General features: G+C 37.0%; 1 protein-coding gene across 1 annotated transcript; it reads right to left on the reverse strand.

Annotated features, from left to right (window-relative positions):
* Positions 1-6,165: 6,165 nt before the first annotated feature.
* Positions 6,166-22,572, reverse strand: commd10 (COMM domain containing 10). The gene is made up of 7 exons (XM_051902808.1): positions 22,441-22,572; positions 22,139-22,229; positions 21,953-22,060; positions 18,668-18,823; positions 18,171-18,284; positions 6,431-6,490; positions 6,166-6,357 (listed from the first exon to the last, which is right to left on the reverse strand). Exons 1-7 carry the CDS (start codon positions 22,467-22,469, stop codon positions 6,319-6,321), a joined length of 597 nt encoding a protein of 198 aa, XP_051758768.1. The 5' UTR covers positions 22,470-22,572; the 3' UTR covers positions 6,166-6,318.
* Positions 22,573-24,397: the final 1,825 nt, after the last annotated feature.

The raw sequence follows: 24,397 nt of genomic DNA on the forward strand, positions 1-24,397 counted from the left end.
CTCATCCACTAGCATGTGCCGTCATGTTAATCTTTTGTGTTGAATTGACCCTCGTTTGTGAAGCAGTCCGGCGTAAAATGACGGCATTTACAACAACAACTCTTCCTCTTCTCTAAAGCAGCCCAACATGGCCCCGCCCCCTTTGTTGTGTGTTCTCGGGGGCGGGGTTTATGTAAATTTTAGGGTTTGTGATGTCACTAACCCAGGAAGAAGCTCGTTGTAGTCCCTACCAGCCGTTTGTTGTAGTCCTTAAAAAGCAATTTCTGTAAAAGAAAATATCTCCTTTGCATTGAACTTTGAGTGTCGTAACTTTGCAGATGTTGTTTATGATCAAACAGCAACATTACACACTAACTAAAGTTAAAAAGTGAAATCATAATCAACCACCTCTTTAATAAATTAACACATTTTCACATAGAAATTGCTAGTAAATTCCACAAATAATTACAAAGAATGAGACACATTGAATTAAATGTGGAATTTTGAAGTGGTATTTTCTTTCAAAACATATTCAAATCATCTTCATAGTGCAGTTCTCTGATGTGGTCTTTTATATAAATGTTTCTATTTTAAAACATGACATTTTTATGATTTATTTCATTATTAACGTTTCATCAACTCACAAACCCTATAGGAAACGTTGCCGTGAAGCAGTGAATGGGTTCTCAGGTTCTTCTGTCCCTCGAGAGCGTTTGACACTCACGTCGTTCCCACTCGTCTGATTGAGCAGAATCACGTTCTTTGTGTGTTTGTGTGGAGATCTTCAGGGATCAGCTGCGCCGGAGGAGGAAGATGAACTGAAGGTCAGATGGACGTTCGTTCAGACCGCGTGACCGTCCAGGTCTCGAGCCGCAGATGGATTTTCTGTCTCCCGGGGAATTATTTTCAGCATTGAATCACGTTAATAGCGGCACTTCAGAATGAGTGATACTGTCATTGAACATGAGAGGACGGCGCAGTAACGACCTCATGCTTGATTACTGCACGGACGGAGGTTAATTAACACATTTACACTCCTAATCAAAATTACAGTAATATTTATATTACTCTTCATATTCTAAAGCATGAATATAGATGTTTATGGCTGCATGTTCATGTAGAGCTCAGCCTCTGATTTCAGTGAAAGTCTGACCTCATTGACCCAAAGGTCAGAGGTCAGATGATCATTCATGACACTGAGTGCTGAAGATCCCTGGAGAGTCAAATGAGTGGCAGGCCAGTGGGAGGAAGTGATGTCATCAGCTGATGTTGTGTATGTATGTAGGTTACTGAAACCGGAGCAGCAGCTTCATGCATAATAAACGAGCCCCTCCCCCTCCGTCCCAGGTGTCCTACAGCTGTGGCACAATTTGCATGCTGCCCCGCCCACTTTCATAATCATGCTGACAATGCATGGAGGAGAAAACACAGACACTTTCAGTGAAAAGCTCCTCAATGCACGCAAACCATAATCTTATTGAGTATTTTTAAAATAAAATATCTAAAAATGCTTAAAACTATATACATTTACTTGAGGAAAAGCACTGCGTTGCATTCATGGACCTTTGGAGTCTCAATTATTAATAATTTAACTACATAAACACACATTTGACCAACAGATGTCCCAACACGATCATCTGAACAATTTTATACTGAACAATAGAGACGTGAAGTCTGTGAGGCATTTTCCATTTCGTGAGCAAATAAACTCAAACTGGCATAAAGTCAAGTTACTGAGAACAATTAAGACAATATCAATTCCTCTTTTCCAGCATATTAAAAACACATTCTCTGAAAGCAAGACTTGATAATGTCACGCAGCGCCGCTCCTCAAGTGCATTTATCTTGTTTTGAGCTGGAAAACAAAACTGATTAAAGCTGATCTGGGTCACTCTATCAGCAGAAGATCCAGACACGATTGACTCTCGTTGTCAGTGTTTCACTCCTAATAAACACATCATGTTTGGATGAATCTTAATGAAGAGTTTTAACGAAGCGAGAGCCTCCGGAGGAAACGCAGTTACTCAAACACCAAAGCCGAGCGACACAGATGAACAGATGAGCTCTAAACGGATTAAAGGAATAATTCACCCAAAAATAAGGATTCTGTCATTATTTATTCACCCTCATGTCGCTCCAAACCATATGCTGTTATTTACTGTGGGGAAGTTTGGAGTGTTTTGAGGTCACTGGGAACGGTTGAGATTTTTCCGTGTGAGTAAATGAAGACAGAATCGACGTGTTTTCAACGGAATTACTCTGTGAGTGTGTGAACGGTGAAGCGAGCTGAGGGCGAACGCAGATCTTTGTGTGAAAGAGGATCCGCGAGGCAGATGGAGAAAATGTGCAGCCATGGGATTTTCCGCATGGATTTCTCTGCGGGTACCTGGATTTGGGAAACAGGATTAGCGGGTGTGTAATTACGGCTGCTGTAGGGTGTGTGTGTGTGAGAGAGAAACACACAGTTTAGCTTTAAAGAATTCATGAATTCTGTCCTAATTTTAGAGTTCTTGGTGGAGTTGAAATATGAAGCAGGATCTTCTGCTGGAAATCTCAAAGCAAAACACGCTGTTTTAAAGACAAAGACACGCTACGCACTAGTGACTCCAGAGAAATCTTCCGTCATTCAGACAGTCTTCAGCATGGAAGCCCAGTTCCACCACATTAAAAACAAACAAACATGCAAACATGTAAATCATGACATAAAAAGCCTAGATGAAAACACGAAATTATGTCACAATTTTCATCTCATATATGAGATAAAAGGTCAAAGTTATGACATACTAAGTTATTTATTGGATAAAAAGTCAAAACTGACAGTCATTTATTCGATGAAATGTCAAAACTGACAGTCATTTATTAAAAGAAAAATCTAAATTGACAGTCATTTATTGAACGAAAAGTTGAAATTGACTCATTGGATGAAAAGTTGAAATTGACTCATTTATTGAATGAAAAGTTGAAACTGACAGTCATTTATTAAAAAAAGTCAAAATTGAGTCATTTATTGGATGAAAAGTTGAAAATGACAGTCATTTATTGAAAAAAAGTCAAAATTGACAGTCATTTATTGAACGAAAAGTTAAAATTGACTCATTTATTGGATGAAAAGTTGAAATTGACAGTCATTTATTGGATGAAAAGTTGAAATTGACTCATTTATTAAATGAAAAGTTGAAATTGAATCATTTATTGGATGAAAAGTTGAAATTGACTCACTTATTGGATGAAAAGTTGAAATTGACTCATTTATTGGATGAAAAGTTGAAAATGACAGTCATTTATTGAAAAAAAGTCAAAATTGAGTCATTTATTGAACGAAAAGTTGAAATTGACTCATTTATTGGATGAAAAGTTGAAATTGACTCATTTATTGGATGAAAAGTTGAAATTGACAGTCAATTATTGAATGAAAAGTTGAAATTGACAGTCAATTATTGAATGAAAAGTTGAAATTGACAGTCAATTATTGAATGAAAAGTTGAAACTGACTCATTTATTGGATGAAAAGTTGAAAATGACAGTCATTTATTGAAAAAAAGTCAAAATTGAGTCATTTATTGAACGAAAAGTTGAAATTGACTCATTTATTGGATGAAAAGTTGAAATTGACAGTCAATTATTGAATGAAAAGTTGAAATTGACTCATTTATTGGATGAAAAGTTGAAACTGACAGTCATTTCTCAAATAAATATCTCATAAAAGTTGAAATTGACAGTCATTTATTGAACAAAAAGTCAAAATTAACAGTCATTTATTGGATGAAGTCGAAATTGACGCATTAAGTCATTGATGGGATGAAATTAAGGGATTTATGGGATCTCATAATTTTGACTTTTAATTATGAGTAAGTATGTCAGAATTTCAATTTAGAATATCATAATGAACATTTACTAAAGCATGATTTATTTATTTTTTATGTGGCTAAATGGGCTTCCATACATCAGCTTTTGGTGTCTTAATGCCTTGATGATGAAGTTGAAGTGCTCACAGCTCAAAGCAGATGACTGACAGACCCGGCTCTAGAAGTCCTGCTATGGAAATCTTCATGTCAGTCTGTTATCTGCTGTAACGATCCCGTCTGGTGCCAGTTTGAGGTCATAAACTTGCTAAAACAATAGCGGGCGAACACGCGCCTCGCTCAGGGCAACATGTGAATGAGTCTCTTGATGCTCTCGTCTCGAGGGCAACAGTAGCACAAACGTGGAGAAAAGAGACGAGAGCCAGAGAGAAAGAGGCAGTGTTTGTGAAGAATAGAAGACGAGGCACTGGAGAAAGAGAGAAACGTCTTCAGCTGAACACAGAGTTCAGTGAGGAGCGTCACAATGAGCCTTCAGCTCCTCCAGACACTCGGATCACGAGTCCCATTCAGATCACTGGGAAATATTACTGTTGCTTAACTTAAAATAACCTGATGGCCTTAACCAGAACCCTAAGTTTACTGAAACTAAAAAGTTGAGTTAATAAAAAGAAAGAGATGTTTAATCAACAGAAACTCTGAACAACTGTTTATCTAAATAACATTAGTCAATTTTAGTTAATTTTAAATGCATAAAGTCAGAAGTTACAACTTGCGAGATATAAAGTCAGAATTGCGAGATACAAAGTCGGAATTGCGAGATACAAAGTCGGAATTGCGAGACATGAAGTCGGAATTGCGAGACAAAGTCAGAATTGCGTGATATAAAGTCGGAATTGCGAGATATAAAGTCGGAATTGGGTGATATCAAGTCGGAATTGCGTGATATAAAGTCGGAATTGCGAGATATAAAGTCGGAATTGCGAGACATGAAGTCAGAATTGCGAGACAAAGTCGGAATTGCGAGACAAAGTCGGAATTGCGAGACATAAAGTCAGAATTGCGTGATATAAAGTCGGAATTGCGAGACAAAGTCGGAATTGCGAGATATAAAGTCGGAATTGCGAGACATAAAGTCGGAATTGCGAGACATAAAGTCAGAATTGCGAGACAAAAGTCGGAATTGCGTGACATAAGTCGGAATTGCGAGACATAAAGTCGGAATTGCGTGACATAAAGTCGGAATTGCGTGACATAAAGTCGGAATTGCGAGATATAAAGTCGGAATTGCGAGATATAAAGTCCGAGTTTCTCACAATTGTGAGATAAAAAGTTGCAATTACCATTTTTATTTTTTATTTAGTGGCGGAAACAAGCTTCCATGCGATTCACATCATACGAATTCATACAAAATCACCACCTCGTAACATAGTTATGTTTTCCTGTGAGATGAAGTATGAAACATCGCAGCAGTGATTAACACCGACATGCGGCCTCTAGAGGACATCAGGTGATGTTTAAAAGCAGAGCAAGTTATTATACTTTGATGAAAAATGATGAATTATTCACATCATGAGTCGATTATGAATTCATGTTGATTTTAAATCTCATCTCATCCTGACATATTCATCCAGATCTTCTGATGAAGCACACGACCGTCTCAAACATGAAGGTTTGAGTTTACGGAATCAGAAGCCGTTGGTTTAATATTTTTATATGCTTGTTTTTATATTATGCTCATGATTATTTTTAGATGCAAATATCCTTTGGCAACTAGCTAAAATAAAGCAAGTTTCAATTTTTGTATATTTCATTATATTATAATTTTGTTTATGGTTTTGTTTTTAGTTTGAATTAACTATGATAACCCTGTATGTATGTTATATTATATTGTGTTGTACACTGTGGTCAGCATTGCAGTGTTTAAATATGCTGTATAAACACACTTCATGTTTTAGTGTGTTGGTGTTTGACCTTCATCTTCCAGCTGCAGCCTCTACATGAATCGACAAACATCCCTAAATGCGTCTGTGATCCGGCTGGGTTCTCCAGAACTCTGTGTTCTGTGTTCTGCTGGTCTCTGCTGGAGTCTCGCAGCGCCGAGCGTCTCGCCATCTGTTCAGCGATCTGCGCGTCACACGCTTCCCTGCGGCGCTGCTTCACAACGCGGGAGAAACTGTAACTCGTGTAGAATGAGTGCACTTAAAGAGAAGAGAACCACCTGCTGATGGAGAAACTCACTCATTGTCCTGTTAGTGTGAATGAGCTTCAGATAATGTGAAGGAGATCTTCACCATCATCAGATCTCGAACACTCAATTATCACTCAGCAAAGACACACTTGAGCAGAAGAAAAGTTAAAAGCAAATAGAGTCAGACGCTGGACCTTCAGAACAAAATGAAACCTCTTTAATGAAACATCATCAGACGTGTGATTCTGTCTGAATCATCTTCATTATCACCTCAACATCAGCAACTTCAGCATGAAGTCTTCTACACATCCAGGAAACCATCAGACAACATAATGAACGTCTGGAGTGTCACGTGAGCGAGTCCAGCTGTGTCTGTATCCTCTCCATCTGTAAGACATGCAGAACATGAGCGTCTGAACATTACGCCGATGATCGGCAGTCATGAGAGATTCGGTCTGACCTGATTGTAGAAATCCAGCAGATCCTGGTGGTTGAATTCCACACAAACGTCCTGCAGACGCTGAAACAGAAGAAACACCCCGTCAGCTGCAGGATAAAAGCATCTCATCCATTATTAGTGAAACAATCACTTTCCCTCAGACACTGTGATGAACATGTGACCCGTTTCTGAAAGTTTCATGATCATATCAATAAAATATATCAATAATACACCTTGAAATAAAACACACAGCGTTTGTTCGCTTTCAGACATTCTGCAGAGAAAAACAGGAAAAAATGATACAGTGAGAGATATTCTGCAGAAACACACACATACGTTGATTGTGTTTATTACTGTGAAGCTGCTTTGAAATGATCTGTACTGTATAAAGCGCTGTAGAAATGAAAGAAAAAAAGAAAATCGTCCTGATGAAGAACTGAAGACGGTTTCAGACTAACACACGAATGAACACGTCACCACACACGTCTGATTCCTGCCTCTACAGCAGGTCAATAGTGTTGATGAGAACACGTGTGTGTGTGTGTGTGTGTGTGTGTGTGTGTATACAGTATATATGAGCACTCGTAGCCGTGCGATATGGCTGTATATCAGCATGGCTGTGGTTCGGCCGTAGGTAATCATAGAGTGCTAATATACAGCCATATTGCACGGCTACGAGTGTAATATTGCGTTTATACAACAGTTCGACGGCACGAGTGTGTAAATAAATAAGAAACAACAACGCTGTGTCTTTAAAAACCATCTTTTGTGAGGAACTACTTCCTTCCGCCACAGATTCAAATCTCAAGTTGACTTCGTTACTAACTCTAAAACGTCACGAAGGAATGCTGAGTCGCTTGAGTCGTTGAGATTTTGTACAGTATTAGAGAGAGTCTGATATAACATTCATTCTTCAGATTGATGTCCATAATATTATATCCATTATAAAAATCTGTTTGAATGTCCGCTGAGGAAAGCGATCTTTGTATTTGTCCTTTTTACAGCTAAGGGAATTTTCCACAACATACGGCGCTACAGCAATGTCCTTTGTTTACAAAAGTCCCTTTCAATTTAAAAGTCTCTTGCGACTCCCTGACTCATTCACTCGTAAAGTTTGCCACGTATTAATGTAACTTTCACTCAATCCATATTACACACTAATGGACCCTTTCTCAATACCAAATACAACATATTATTTATATAAAATAATATTTGTTGAACAACAATATTTAAATTTACAACATTAGCCATTATAAATTACATTAGGACATAAACACAATTGTAAAATTCAGTCAAACATACAAAAGCAGTGCTCTACAGTTAAATATAGCCTTAATATTAAATTATTACATTTAACATAGCGCAATTCGATTTGCTCAGAAACAAGTAATAGATGAATAAGACCAAAGATTGCCCGTTTTATGTACCCAAAATGAATTATATCTCATGTTTAACCACTATAAGAGCCAGCGGCAAAACCTCAAAGTACTGTCCGAGATGAAGCTGTTCTTGGCGGGTACTCGAGCACTGAACGGCCGCTGACGGCCTGGAGCTCGCATCTCCGAAAACGTCTAAACAAATTGTAAAATAGGCGCTATGATTAAATATGAGTCACATATTTCAGGTCTAAAAAAACTACATTATTGCCTAAAGAACTCTTAAAACTACAGTTCATGGTACAACAAGTGTATTATTTGTAAAAATACGGTGGATTCGCTCGGCCACCATGACAGTCGCTTCCAGTGGAAAAGGTAGGAGTGCTGTTGTGTATATATATATATATATATATATATATATATATATTACATACATATTATATATATATATATATATATATATACGTGTGCGTGTGTGTTCAGCTGAGTTTCTTGGGCAGGAACCCGTCAGGCCGCATTAATGACAAAGACATTAATTAGACACAACATTATCATCCATAATTAAGAGTAAAAGGGGAAGCGTTATCTTTAGCAGAGCCGCTGGAGACACGGCTAATATGTAGGACATCCCGGACAAAAGCAGAGCAGAAGAACAGGAACAAAAACACCAGAGAAAGAGAAGATCCGTGTGATTCAATAGATTCAGTATATCATCACAGGTGAAGAACATCCACAGCAGGATCGTGTGTGTGTGTGTGTGTGTGTGTGTGTGTGTGAGAGAGAGAGAGTGTTCATACACACACAGGATGAAAGCAAATGTGTGTCAGGAATCAAGGGTTAATTTCAGCCTCAGTTTCAGTAAGTGTTTTGACGTATCTAGGCTAAAGCTAATGGCTCCTGCATGCTTTCAAAGCTGACGGGAGAATCACAGCTCTGGGACGATTGCTGTGACACACACACACAAACACACACACACACACACACACACACACACACACACACACACACAAATGAAACATTCATGCTGATGCTGATTCAGAGATCGACACAGAAAAGCTCTTCACACAAACTGAATCTCCATCAGTGAAACTCTCAACACAGTAAAACACAGTAAAATCCTAATGTTCGCTCCTTACAATCAAAGCTGCAGCTAAAGCACAATGAATCTGTCTGGATCAGACGCTCGACACACACGTCTGTAAACCCTCGCTGAAGTATTTTTAGCTCTAAAGCGCTTTATGAAGAAATTCGAGCATATGGCAGATTAAGATGACAAATATGAGCATACATGACCTCGCTTCACTTCAGTTCATCCTTATTTTATTTCACAAAGACATTCAGACATATAAACAATTCATAAAGCACACATAATGATAAATAAACCCATAAATATCTAATCTTTAACATCCTCTCACTACAACAGTGTCGAACGGCCAAATCCAGTCTGAAACAATGAGGAACAAACACTGACAGAAACAATAACAAACTCAACACAGACACTGAGGCGCATCTCTGACAAACACTGACCAAATGATTCAGATTCTGTCGGACGAATCACACCTGTTTCTCTGGAGTTGATAAAGTTCACATCGCCGGAACGTTTGATCCTGATCGGAACATTCAGAGGTCAAATATTCCTGAATAATGAATCATCATCTGACAGTTCATGTTTGTGTTCGGCCTCTACAGGGAAGATACGCGAATCATTTCTACTCGAATCAGTGGGTTTCGTTCACTAACCCTGTGAACGAACACTTTACACCAACAAATGATGATTCAACATATTGATTTGACTCCACTGAGACTACCAGATAAGAACAAGCTGAACTGAACTGAATCAACTTTGAAATGAACTGATCTGAATAATGACTCTTGTCTTCTGTTCTTTACAGCAAAAGCTGAACATTAACACTGGCTGTAAAGGAAAGCTTGTGAGGAAAGCCCTTATATGGGCATGCTTTGGGTGTGTTTTATGCAAATGAGAACTCATTTACAATACTCCAAAACATTAGAATGAGGTTAAGGACAAATTCATGTGTGAACACACGTGTTGTGAATTAGATGGAAGAGTTCTCCCTGCATTTGAGTTAAAATGTGTTCAAAAGTCTGAAAATCTGTGTGGAACTTTAAGGAACGTCACTACCAAACACCCTTTTTGTGCAATTAAGCAAACTTTTTTGGGTGTTATTCCATAAAATGTAGTTTTTATGTGTGTTCAGAACTGTGTTAGCTAACCATGTGCTGATTAGCATCTTTGAGCGGCTCAAAAGTGTCACTACCGAAACAGTCATTACCGAAACATGTCATCATTGTTTTGGTAGTGACAAAAGGAACAGATAATCATTTATTTGGGGGAAATAAACAATTTTAGTACAGTTATGCAAATCATTAGTGTTTTAGTATGTGAGTTAAATTCTGTAATGTGATGTGGTCACTACCAACACATTACTGTCACTACTGAAAATGTGCAGTCATGACCGAAACATGGGATGTTTTGTCAAAAATAAAGTATATTGAATGATCAACTAAGATGTTATTATAGTGTTTGGTTCAATGTTTATTCAAACTAATGAATCCTTCACTTTGAAATCAGTATGATAAACTTTATGACTTTTACAAAGAAAGATTGGATTCAAAATACAACAAATCTCATAAATTACACTTGGAATATTGTTAAAATTGTAACTGTTATTGATTTACCTGTGAAAACTTTTTTTTAAAAATAGCACAAAAAAAAAATATTTACAAGGTAGATGTAAACAAAATCTTAATAGGTCAATGTGACCCTTCTTATTAAATTATTTATTATTGTGTTTCGGTAGTGACAAATTTGGGGAGAGGAAAAATATTCCAAAAACTTTCTGAAAATACAATATGAGAATTATCTGCACAATTACTAGAAATGATGTGTACCTTGGATATTATACAATTTGCATACATACAACATTTGTGGAAAAATAAATTTTTTTCCAACTTCTTCTGTAGAACGGCCCATAAACTGAATGAGACCCAGTTTTTAATTCACACGTGTTTATGTATTGATAAATAACTGACGGTCATTAATGCAGAATAATATATAAAATAAAAATGCCTTAGACTGTCTTCATGACTCTGGAGACGCATATCAAATTTCTCACGTATGAATTCCCTGTGGTTTTTCTGGATGGGTTGTAGCGGGTGTTGAAGTCCTGCAGCTTCTCATTTGTTTAGTAAAGATGCGGTGAACGGGACAGCCCGCACTTCCTGTATTAGAATAAACCACATCCTCTGTTTTGCCTAAATAAGAACACACAGCGTCAGGTTGACGTGCCGGTCAGAGCGAGCGACGACGACACCAGCGCTCTGGATTCACGCCGCTCTGTTTTGTTTGTGAGCCGTCGAGGGGAAAAGGCCTCATTGTTCTATTGAGGTTCTTGTGTCTCTAAAGCGGGATGAATGGAAGGGGGCCAGAGCGGATTTTCACACGCTCGTCCCACTGCGCCGCCGTACAGTATGCAAGAACACTGCGCCACAAAGACTGGGATTGTCCCGCTATAGAGGAGTCTTTGAGAGGCTTTACCTTGAGGCCTCGTCCTAAAGCTTCAATACAAGTGGCAGATCGAAACCCTGCTGAAATATGACGTGAGACTTGAGACGTTCACATGACGTGACATCTCAAACATCTCAACAACATTCAAGCATCATTAATATATGCATCTAGTTTGGTTTTATTCAATAAATAACTGCTTTTAAAAATTCTTGTGCACTATTCCATTCTGCAATATGAATAGTATGTTTAGTGTGTTCACATTAAAAATTTCCAACAAGAAAAAGTGCACTTTAAACACTCAGATGATGCACTTCATTAACCGAAGAAAGGAAGTGTGGAATGTTGGACACTTCATGCACTCAACGGTCGCAGCTTTAATTACACAGCGGAGGGGGAGAATCTATCTGTCTATGGAAGCTTGTTATATCTGACTTTATAAAAGCCAGAATTGTGAGTTAAAGTCAGAATTGTGAAATATAAAGTCAGAATTGCGAGTTATAAAGTCAGAATTGTGAAATATAAAGTCAGAATTGTGTGATATGAAGTCAGAATTGCGAGATGTAAAGTCAGAATTGTGAAATATAAAGTCAGAATTGCGAGATATAAAGTCAGAATTGTGAAATATAAAGTCAGAATTGCGAAATATAAAGTCAGAATTGCGAGTTAAAGTCAGAATTGCGAGATATAAAGTCAGAATTGTGAAATATAAAGTCAGAATTGCGAGATATAAAGTCAGAATTGCGAAATATAAAGTCAGAATTGTGAGTTAAAGTCAGAATTGCGAGATGTAAAGTCAGAATTGTGAAATATAAAGTCAGAATTGCGAGATGTAAAGTCAGAATTGTGAAATATAAAGTCAGAATTGTGTGATATGAAGTCAGAATTGCGAGATGTAAAGTCAGAATTGTGAAATATAAAGTCAGAATTGCGAGATATAAAGTCAGAATTGCGAAATATAAAGTCAGAATTGTGAGTTAAAGTCAGAATTGCGAGATATAAAGTCAGAATTGCGAAATATAAAGTCAGAATTGTGAGATATAAAGTCAGAATTGCGAGATATAAAGTCAGAATTGTGTGATATAAAGTCAGAATTGCGAGATATAAAGTCAGAATTGCGAGATATAAAGTCAGAATTGTGTGATATAAAGTCAGAATTGCGAGATATAAAGTCAGAATTGCGAGATTTAAAGTCAGAATTGTGAGATATAAAGTCAGAATTGTGTGATATAAAGTCAGAATTGCGAGATATAAAGTCAGAATTGCGAGATTTAAAGTCAGAATTGTGTGATATAAAGTCAGAATTGCGAGATTTAAAGTCAGAATTGTGAGATATAAAGTCAGAATTGTGAAATATAAAGTCAGAACTTCAGGGTTCTTGACTCAATTTTAAAGAATTCCTTGATTATGATTTCACTTTTTTAACTTTTGTTAGTGTGTAGCACGTGAGATTTTTCAGCTTTGTTGTTGTTGAGCGACCGAAGCGCGAGCTGTTAAAGCTCCGCCCTCTTCTGGAAAGGGGGCGGGAGCAGCAGCTCATTTGCATTTAAAGGGACACACACAAAAACGGTGTGTTTTTGCTCACACCCAAATAGGGGCAAATTTGACAAGCTATAATAAATGATCTGTGGGGGATTTTGAGCTGAAACTTCACACACACATTCTGGGACACCAGAGACTTATATTACATCTTGTGAAAGGGGCATAATAGGTGCCCTTTAAAGATCCCTTTATGCCAAAAAGGTTCTATATGTGAAGCACCTGATGGAACCCTTTAAGGTTCAGTTTAGAACTTTTTCTTCCAGATTAAAAATAGTTTACTGACTCACAGAATATCAGAACTTGTCAGCGAAACTTCAAATGATTGCTGTGCCGAGCCCTCGTTAAACACGTGATTGTCATTAGCAGACGAGACTCCACAGAATGGGCTCTAATAAGACTCTCAGAGGGACGCTGTTTACTGCTTCTGATGCTTACAGTAAGAGCTGCGGTCCTACAGGCCGAGACCGATCATGTGAAACTGGGCCATCGCATGTCGCAGACGCCATATATCAGCCGCACAGGTCTGAACACGTATGAATCATTCACGAGACACACTTCTGAACGCACCGAACACACGCCTGGAACCAGATTCTCTCAAACTCCAGCTGAAATCTGAGAAGAGGACGGGACGCTTTCTCACACACAACTCACACTTCATTTTTATAGTTATAGTTTCACATGAACACTAAATGAGGAGTTTCTGGCGTGTCACACGACCTGAAATCCAGGACTGAAGATGATTTTACGGACCTCACAGAGCCAAGAATAGACTGGCTGAACATCCCTGATGGTTTGAATTATATAAGACGCACGTTTCTGGCTGCATAAACAGGTAAACAGCTCCAGCAAAACATTCAGATGCGCTTTAATAATTGATGGAGCTCAGCGGGCGGCGCTGATGAGAGAAGCACATTTGCCTGAAAGCTGATGAAAAGAAACACAGAGAGGAATCAGCAGAAGGAATTTTCATCTGGGTTACGAGACTTTGAGGCCTTCAGTACGAGTTAAAGTTACGCCTGATCCCACATTCACACAAATCTGTGCGAGGGACGCCACCAGATGAAGTCTGCAGATGAAACACCATTCATGCATTTCAATTGTTTAATTCGTCAATTCGTTACTGTCTCAATATGAAACTGCGATCAGGATCATCACTTCAAAACATCAAGCGACAGCAAAACTCTGCTCTAAAAGGTCAGTTTCTCCAGCAAACGCCTCATGTACCTTCAGAAAGACACGTTTAGGAGAGAAACCAGAAGTCTTTCATCAGACGGGACGCTTCACAGTGTGAGTGTGAACTCAAATCAGACGTGACATGATTCTGCTGGAGACTAAACCTTCGACAGCATCGCCATCTACAACCAAACTGCTTTGAATACTAGTCAAAGTTAAAAAAATTAAAAACAATAATAATTTTGATCTTCTAAAGCAAGAATTCACTCTTTACTCTTAAAAATAAAGCTTGGGCCCTATGAAATCCGTTTTATCTTTTCCCAAATTCCATTTTTTTTTTTTCATTTTAATTTTTCTGGATTCAATTTTTTTTCCGTTTTAATTTTTTTGGACTTTATTTTAATGGTTAAATTAAATTTTAGTAATCAAAAAGCATTAATTGAAATCATGAAACTCATACAATTTAACAATTTATTAAAAGTTTAACAAAGATTACATTTTTTAGGACCCTATGAAATGTTTTTTTTTCTCTCAAATTCCATTTTATTTTATTTTATTTTTTCAAAAAGCCATGTCTAATTAATTGAAATCATAAAAACAACCAAATTTATTAATTTAAAAAAAAAATCATTTCTATGAAATGTTTTGTTTTTAATTCAGTTTTGTGTATTTTAATTTTTCTGGCAATCCAATGAAGGCATAAGATATTAATTTAATTGATCTCTTAATCATATGACAAGCACTTTTTTTGTCAAAGTGCTGCACAACAGAGCTTTACTATTAAAATTAAAACATGAAAGAATTGTGATTATTCCTTAAAAATAGAGTTTTAATAATAATTTATTATTATTATTAGTGTTACTATTATTATTACATTGAAACGTAGCTATACTCTACTGTACAACAATAATATATTTCTGTCACAATTTCTTCAAGTTAAACCGAACTTTTATTTCGACGGGTTGCCGTGAAGACTTTCCACTTTCGGTGTATTTATGACATGATGACGATAGTTTTTCTCAAATGAAACAGTGAAATGCTCATGAAGTGACTCTGGAGATGAAGTTCATACATTCAGGTCCTCATATAGTGACGCGACAGATGCTGAAAACACCGCGAGCATCACGCGTGCTTCAGTGTGTGTGTGTGAGGTAAATGAAACCGCGCGTCTGCGCCATTCATTCACACAGAACATGCAGGACTCATATTTAAATAGTCTTTTTGCAGTTTAATATTCACAGACAGTAGTCTATATCACGATTTGATTTAAGTGTACTGACCTACTTTAATTTATTCATAAATAAAAAATGACAAATTCGTGACGTTCCGTGTTATACTGTTAAATTTCTTTTTTTTTATGACTGAATTCCGTGATTCCGTCCGTGTTTTCTGCATTGCGGAAGAGGGTTTTACATCAATGCCATAGAAACTTTCAGTTTTTAAAAGAACCATTTTCTTTCTTAATGATCTAAAGAACCTTTTTCCACTATAAAGAACCGTTAGTGGAACCATCAATGGCAATATTTTAAGAGTGTATTTTAAAACTACACTTCCTGTCATTCCAATTCTACTTCCTTTGTGTTGTGGCCAATTCTTCAGTTCAAAAACCTCATTAACATTATAAATGGATCTCAGGGACAAATGCAGGATGATGTAAAACATAAAGCTGATTACAAACAAGACTGTGCTGTAATGAAAGAGCAACACAGCAGAATTACTGTAACAGAACAAGAGAGACAGAGAGAGCCTATTGAGAGCGTCCGAAGCCTGCGGATGATCACCTAGACGCCCCTCCGGACGCCTGCGGCATCTCCACACACACACACACACACACACACACACACAAAGCCTTGAGTCTTTACTGCGGCCTCTAAATCCAGCAGGATTAACAGACACAAAGTTCAAACATGATGAACCACCGTATGCATCATACATGTGTGATGATGATGATGATGATGATGATGAAAGGCATTGTCCACCAAACTCCAGCATTCCCACCAAACATCCCATGAACAAAAAGGCGCTTCATTGCCCCTGGAATGCCGATGTTCCTAACGCGGGCCTCACGCGCTGAACTCCGGCCAGATCCAGTCAAAAGAGACAAAGATGTGACATCAAGCTCTGGATCAGGAGGAGAACCTCAGAAAATCTCAGGAAAGATGGACATGATGGAGTATGTGCAAAAAAACATGATTGTCTAGAATGACCTGAAACTCAATATATGGGGGCAAAAATGCCTCAATGTGAGTTTTTGTCATATATTTCTATATTATATAAATAAGCAATATTATTTTACAGCATAACAGCATGACTGCAAATGTTATACAACAGATTAATAAACAAGTTAATGTGAGTTTTTACACACAACCTTGTCTGTTTTTGCCAACAAAAACAGTTCAGCAGAAGTGTTTCCTTACTGACTGAATCAGTGTGTGTGAACGAATCAATGATTCACTTGCTTCATTCCTGAATGAACTCTATGATTCACTCATTAAGACAGTGACTTGCCGCCACCTACTGGTGGTTTTAGTTTCATATTTAAAGTATTTCATTTTTAAAACATTAATCTCATAGCAGGATTTATAGAATTGTAAATGCAGCTTCTGTGCCGCTTCTGCAGTGCAAAAATTGAATTTATTGATATCAATTTTATTTGATTGGTAACGGTCTATAGCGTTTTATTATTTTAACTGAATTTACTGATTAAATGTAAGAATTTGACATAAAAGATGATGCATATATCTAACAAGAATAGAAATAATTGCCCTCATAAAGCTTAAAACACCCCTGGTTATCAAAGGTCACCTCATAATGCAAAAGTTAATTGAACTGAACACCGCTGAGAATATGAAGAGCTTCGGGAGTCGGCGGACACGACAGGCTTAAACCAGCACAGAATATCTAATAATCACGGACAAAATCACAGAAAACATCGCACTGAAGGACTCTCACGTGATTCTGTGTGAGACGAAAGACAGGAAATGAGCTCAGCAGTCAAACAAGATGCTTAATTACTGTCTTTATCTGCTGCTGACGGAGAATCGGGTCGCTGAATCACGAGCGAGAATTCAACAAAGAGCTTCTGCTCCTCCGTGACCGAACCCTGAAAACACATTAATAACACCAGCTGCTGATGGAGAAATGAAGAGATTCATTGCTTCTGTAGGTTTACACACACACACACACGTGCTTTTGGTGCTATACCATTTTTCTTATTACTGTTTTTCTCTAACATTCACATAAAACACTTTTAAAAACTGGACATTTTGAACGTTCTGAGAACATTACAAAATAAAGTTTTTACGACTTAATGGGAACATCAGCAAAACATTCTTAGATCATATTTTAGTTGGCTGGGGAGCAGCTTCATGAAGAATATGGGAACAAACGTCAAGAGTTCACATTATTATTTCACGAGCGACGCACATCAGCGGCTCAGACTCACAGAGCAACATCAGAACGAGAATCACTCGAACTGCATTTCAGCCCGCCAATCATCCGCTTCACGTCAAGCTATTCAAATCTCACTGTCATGAGTTATATCCTTTCATATCCAATTCAAACCACAGTTGTGATCTGAAGTATAAATGCATCTTATATTCAGGTTATGCATCTGACTGTGAATAGCATCATATCATACAGTGTATGATTTTACACACTTCATCTTTATAATAACAGTAATAAACAGAACACAACCTACTGAAATAATTCTATGGCTAGTAAATGAAAACATTCAGTGTTTTGCTTCTGAAAAGGTCAGCCGAAGCCTTGAACTCAGTCACAAAGCTTTAGATGCTGAGAAACACATGCAGCCACAGCGCCATCATGTGACGGCCGCAGGAACTGCAGCTCAACTCTCTCTCTCTCAGATCAAACCGCCTCTTCATGCCACATTTAAAGAAACAAACGCTCACGTGCATGAGGTTCTGCACTGCGTGTGTCCTAAAACAACTAAAGGCAGAATCCATATAGTTTTTTCATTATTTTATTCTTTCATTTAATTATGTCTTATATGTGTGTGCATGAAGGCAAGAATTAGTGTTAGAATCGAGCAGACTTGTCACTGTGAAGCTGCTTTGAAACAATCTGTGTTGTATAAAGCGCTGTAGAAATAAAGCTGATGAACCGAACTGAAGCTACAGACCTCGGCGTCGTCTTCCGTCCGGAGCCCCAGATTGAGCACGGCGTGCGGCGCTTTCAGTCGGCTCTGATCCGATCGGGCCATCTGCAGGTTGAGCTGCCATCCCACGTGATCCAGCTGAAGACACGGGGAACAGTTACGGCTGATTATATTATGTAATTTATTATGAAAATCATGATACAACATACAACAAATGGACCTGCACTAATGTTAGTATTTCATCCTCTTCTGGAAAGGGGGCGGGAGCAGCAGCTCATTTGCATTTAAAGGGACACACACAAAAACGGCGTGTTTTTGCTCACACCCAAATAGGGGCAAATTTGACAAGTTATAATAAATGATCTGTGGGGGATTTTGAGCTGAAACTTCACAGACACATTCTGGAGACACCAGAGACTTATATTACATCTTGTGAAAGAGGCATTGTAGGTCCCCTTTAATATATCCAGTAATATCATTGATCTGACTGCATGAACCCCTCGAACTGTGCATGAACTCACCTTCTTTGGGGCAAATATCCCATGTCTGATCTTCTCCACCACATCTGGACCAGCTGAAGCCCAAACCTGACTGAAGACTTCAGCTTTCTCAGACGCAATGTTGATGTTTTCCAGCTGCTGTTTGAGAGCCGCCGGTTTAACGCTGTGATACACGGCCTGGAACAACAGTCACAAACACCTGATTCATTCAAAGAAGAGAGTGACGTACAGAGCCTACAGAATCTATAATGCAGAAATGATTTCAGAAGGTGCTGTAAGTGTGTTCAGAGGGTGTAAAATGTTCTCAACGCAGTTAGACAATGGATTACAAATTCAAACATCATGAGAGGAAGAAAGAGGAGAATAAAGAAACAAGAGTTGAGAGTAAACAACAAAAGATGAGAGTGAACTTGGGAAAAGCGGAGCTTCAAAGCGCTTGAAATGGAAAGTTGAAAATACCATGTTTATACCAAAGCGGTGGGGTTGTAGAAAAAGTGGCGTGTCTAAAACACTAGAACTGATGACATCGTTTACAGCACCTTTAAACTTGAAGATGAAAGATGAAGCTGCGCTCATCTTTTCTTCTCTATTGTGCGGTATATCTATGGAAGCTTGTTTCTGACACTAAATAAAAAATAAAAAAGGTAATTGTGACTTTTTATCTCACAATTCTGACTTTTTTCTCGCAATTGTGAGTTTTTAATCACACAAATTTCTGACTTTATAACTCGCAATTCTGACTTTTTTCTCAGAATTGCAAGATATAAACACAATTGCATCTTATAAAGTCAGAATTGTGAGATATAAAGTCAGAATTGCGAGAATTGTGCAATTCTGAGAAAAAACGTCAGTCTTTTTTCCCTTGCAATTCTGACTTTATAACTCGCAATCCTGACTTTATATCTCGCAATTCTGACTTTATAACTCGCAATTCTGACTTTATAACTCGCAATTCTGACTTTATATCTCGCAATTCTGACTTTATAACTCGCAATTCTGACTTTATATCTCGCAATTCTGACTTTATAACTCGCAATTCTGACTTTATATCTCGCAATTCTGACTTTATAACTCACAATTCTGACTTTATAACTCGCAATTCTGACTTTATAACTCGCAATTCTGACTTTATATCTCGCAATTCTGACTTTATAACTCGCAATTCTGACTTTATAACTCGCAATTCTGACTTTATATCTCGCAATTCTGACTTTATATCTCACAATTCTGACTTTATATCACACAATTCTGACTTTATATCTCACAATTCTGACTTTATAACTCGCAATTCTGACTTTATATCTCGCAATTCTGACTTTATAACTCGCAATTCTGACTTTATAACTCGCAATTCTGACTTTATATCTCGCAATTCTGACTTTATATCTCACAATTCTGACTTTATATCACACAATTCTGACTTTATATCTCACAATTCTGACTTTATAACTCGCAATTCTGACTTTATATCTCACAATTCTGACTTTATAACTCGCAATTCTGACTTTATATCTCGCAATTCTGACTTTATAACTCGCAATTCTGACTTTATAACTCGCAATTCTGACTTTATATCTCGCAATTCTGACTTTATAACTCGCAATTCTGACTTTATAACTCACAATTCTGACTTTATATCTCGCAATTCTGACTTTATATCTCACAATTCTGACTTTATATCACACAATTCTGACTTTATATCACACAATTCTGACTATATCTCGCAATTCTGACTTTATATCTCACAATTCTGACTTTATAACTCGCAATTCTGACTTTATATCTCGCAATTCTGACTTTATAACTCGCAATTCTGACTTTATAACTCGCAATTCTGACTTTATATCTCGCAATTCTGACTTTATATCTCGCAATTCTGACTTTATAACTCACAATTCTGACTTTATAACTCACAATTCTGACTGTATATCTCGCAATTCTGACTTTATAACTCGCAATTCTGACTTTATATCACACAATTCTGACTATATCTCGCAATTCTGACTTTATAACTCACAATTCTGACTTTATATCTCGCAATTCTGACTTTATAAGTCGCAATTCTGACTATATCTCGCAATTCTGACTTTATAACTCACAATTCTGACTTTATATCACACAATTCTGACTTTATATTTCGCAATTCTGACTTTATATCTCGCAATTCTGACTTTATAACTCGCAATTCTGACTTTATATCTCGCAATTCTGACTTTATAACTCGCAATTCTGACTTTATATCTCGCAATTCTGACTTTATATCTCGCAATTCTGACTTTATAACTCACAATTCTGACTTTATAACTCGCAATTCTGACTTTATAACTCACAATTCTGACTTTATATGTCACAATTCTGACTTTATAACTCGCAATTCTGACTTTATATCTCGCAATTCTGACTTTATAAGTCGCAATTCTGACTTTATAAGTCACAATTCTGACTATATCTCGCAATTCTGACTTTATAACTCGCAATTCTGACTTTATATCTCGCAATTCTGACTTTATATCTCGCAATTCTGACTTTATAACTCACAATTCTGACTTTATATCTCGCAATTCTGACTTTATATCTCGCAATTCTGACTTTATAACTCACAATTCTGACTTTATATCTCACAATTCTGACTTTATATCTCGCAATTCTGACTTTATAAGTCGCAATTCTGACTATATCTCGCAATTCTGACTTTATAAGTCGCAATTCTGACTATATCTCGCAATTCTGACTTTATAACTCACAATTCTGACTTTATAACTCGCAATTCTGACTTTATATCTCGCAATTCTGACTTTATATCACGCAATTCTGACTTTATAACTCACAATTCTGACTTTATATCTCGCAATTCTGACTTTATATCTCGCAATTCTGACTTTATAACTCACAATTCTGACTTTATATCTCGCAATTCTGACTTTATATGTCACAATTCTGACTTTATAACTTGCAATTCTGACTTTATATCACACAGTTCTGACTTTATATTTCGCAATTCTGACTTTATATCTCGCAATTCTGACTTTATATCACGCAATTCTGACTTTATATCACACAATTCTGACTTTATATCTCGCAATTCTGAGAAAAAAAGTCAGAGTTGTGAGAAAAAAAAAGTCGCAATTACCTTTTTTATTTATTTCATGGTGGAAACAAGCCATATATATCCGAGTGAAACGGCTTCGCAAACAAGAACAAATGTAGGGCGGGGCTTGATTTTGTCTGTGGGGAATTGATTGGATGGTTGGAATACTGTAATATTCCAGTAGTTTTGATGTGATGGTGAGGTTAAGCGTGAACGACCTGCTCGAGGATGAAGGACACTGTTTCCAGCAGCAGCTGCAGAGTCTGTTTCTCCATTGATAAAGCGCTCTGTAGCTTCTCCTCCTCCTCCTCGCTGAAGGATCGCTCCTGCGGACAGACACACACTCGTTCAGTCTCACACACACACACACACACACACCTGAAGCTTCTCACAATCACACAGACCTTCAGGTGCAGCTTCTGCAGAATCCGTGACAGAAGTCTGGAAAACTTGCTGCTGTCGATGGAGTTGATGTGAATCACTGCCGCTTTAATGCTGCAGATCATCAACACACAGATGACACATGAGAAGGAACATTACAGCAGGAATAATGTGTAAGAGACAATATAGAGCTGGATGGAGCTGATCATTGTTAAATCATCTCTGTCAAACGATTTACGCTTCCATTACAAATATAGCGATCCGTATCGTATAGATTCATGTACAAATTTCGCATCAATAATACAAATAAAACTTGTAGTTTTACCTCTGTGTCTCTGGGATTATTGAACTCATCGTCAATCCGTTCGTTTACTTTCTTGGAAACAGTCACTTCCTACCGCTCAGGCACGTGACGGTGACGTCAGCGCGTCAACACGCCCACCGAGTAAACGCGTGTGTTGAGATGAGAGGCGAATATATGCTGTCCTAGGAATATTATAGAAACAATGAGCAAAAGTCCCCATGGCAACCATACTTCCATACTTTTCTGAAGTAAATGAAAATATGTCTATGAGTTACATATGTGTGTGTGTTAACCCTTTCATGCATGAATTATGAAAACTTCAGTCAGGATGTGTTTTCATTGCTCCTAGGGCATGAAAAACAAGAATTGAACTTTTTTTACACATTTTTCAAAGAGATTTGACAGTATGTGTTTTTGGTTTTGGCTGAAGAGATACTGTATTAAACATAATACTGTAATAACACAGTAATACTGTGTGTATTTAACAAACCACTGAATAAAATGAAATAAAATCATGTGAAAACAAAAAATATAATACAGCTTCAATTATTGCAAACACAATTGAGTTTGCTCCTGATCGACCAGCAGGCAGAGAAGACCTTCATACAAGCTGAACTTTGGAAAAACTAGAGATCAGGTGTTTTCAATCTCATCTGATTCGAGCAGTGTTGGGAGTAACGCATTACAAGTAATATGCATTACATAATCACATTACTTTTCTGATCTACTGAGTAATGCATTACAAGTAACGTGCATTACGTGATCAGGTTACTTTTGTCATGTAACGGGTACAGTAACGCATTAGTAACCTGCATTACATAATCAGATATTTTTTTTTGATGTAACGGGTAACGTGTTACATGTAACATTCATTACTGTAACGAGTAATGAATTACAATTAACGTGCATTACGTAATCAAATAACTTTTTTGATGTAACCAGTAAAGTAACGCATTACAGGTAACATGCGTTATGTAATCACATTATTTTTCTGCTGTAACGAGTAATGCATTTCAAGTAACATGCATTATGTAATTAGATTACCTTTTTCATGTAACGAGTAAAGTAACAAATTACAGGCAAGATGCATTACGTAATCACATTATTTTCCTGATGTAACAAGTAATGCATTACATAATCATTACTTTTTTAACATAACGAGTAATGCATTACAATTAACGTTCATTACGTTATCAGATTACTTTTTGATGTAACAAGTAAAGCAATGCATTACAGGTAATGTGCATTACATAATCAGATAAATTTTTTGATGCAACGGGTAACATGTTACATGTAACATTCATTACTGTAACGAGTAATGAATTACAATTAACGTGCATTACATAATCAGATAATTTTTTTGATGTAAGGAGTAAAGTAACGCATTACAGGTAACATGCGTTATGTAATCACATTATTTTTCTGCTGTAACGAGTAATGCATTTCAAGTAACATGCATTATGTAATTAGATTACCTTTTTCATGTAACGAGTAAAGTAACGAATTACAGGCAACATGCATTACGTAATCACATTATTTTCCTGATGTAACAAGTAATGCATTACATAATCATTACTTTTTTAACATAACGAGTAATGCATTACAATTAACGTTCATTACGTTATCAGATTACTTTTTGATGTAACAAGTAAAGCAATGCATTACAGGTAACGTGCATTACATAATCAGATAATTTTTTTGATGTAACGGGTAACATGTTACATGTAACATTCATTACTGTAATGAGTAATGAATTACAATTAACGTGCATTACATAATCAGATAATTTTTTTGATGTAAGGAGTAAAGTAACGCATTACAGGTAACATGCATTATGTAATCACATAATTTTTCTGCTGTAACGAGCAATACATTACAAGTAACACGCATAATGGAATTAAATTACCTTTGTCATGTAACGAGTAAAGTAACAAATTAAAGGTAACATGCCTCATGTAATCACAATTTTTCTGCTGTA

This window comes from Ctenopharyngodon idella, chromosome 8 (assembly GCF_019924925.1).
Source record: "Ctenopharyngodon idella isolate HZGC_01 chromosome 8, HZGC01, whole genome shotgun sequence".
NCBI classification, from domain to species: domain Eukaryota; kingdom Metazoa; phylum Chordata; class Actinopteri; order Cypriniformes; family Xenocyprididae; genus Ctenopharyngodon; species Ctenopharyngodon idella.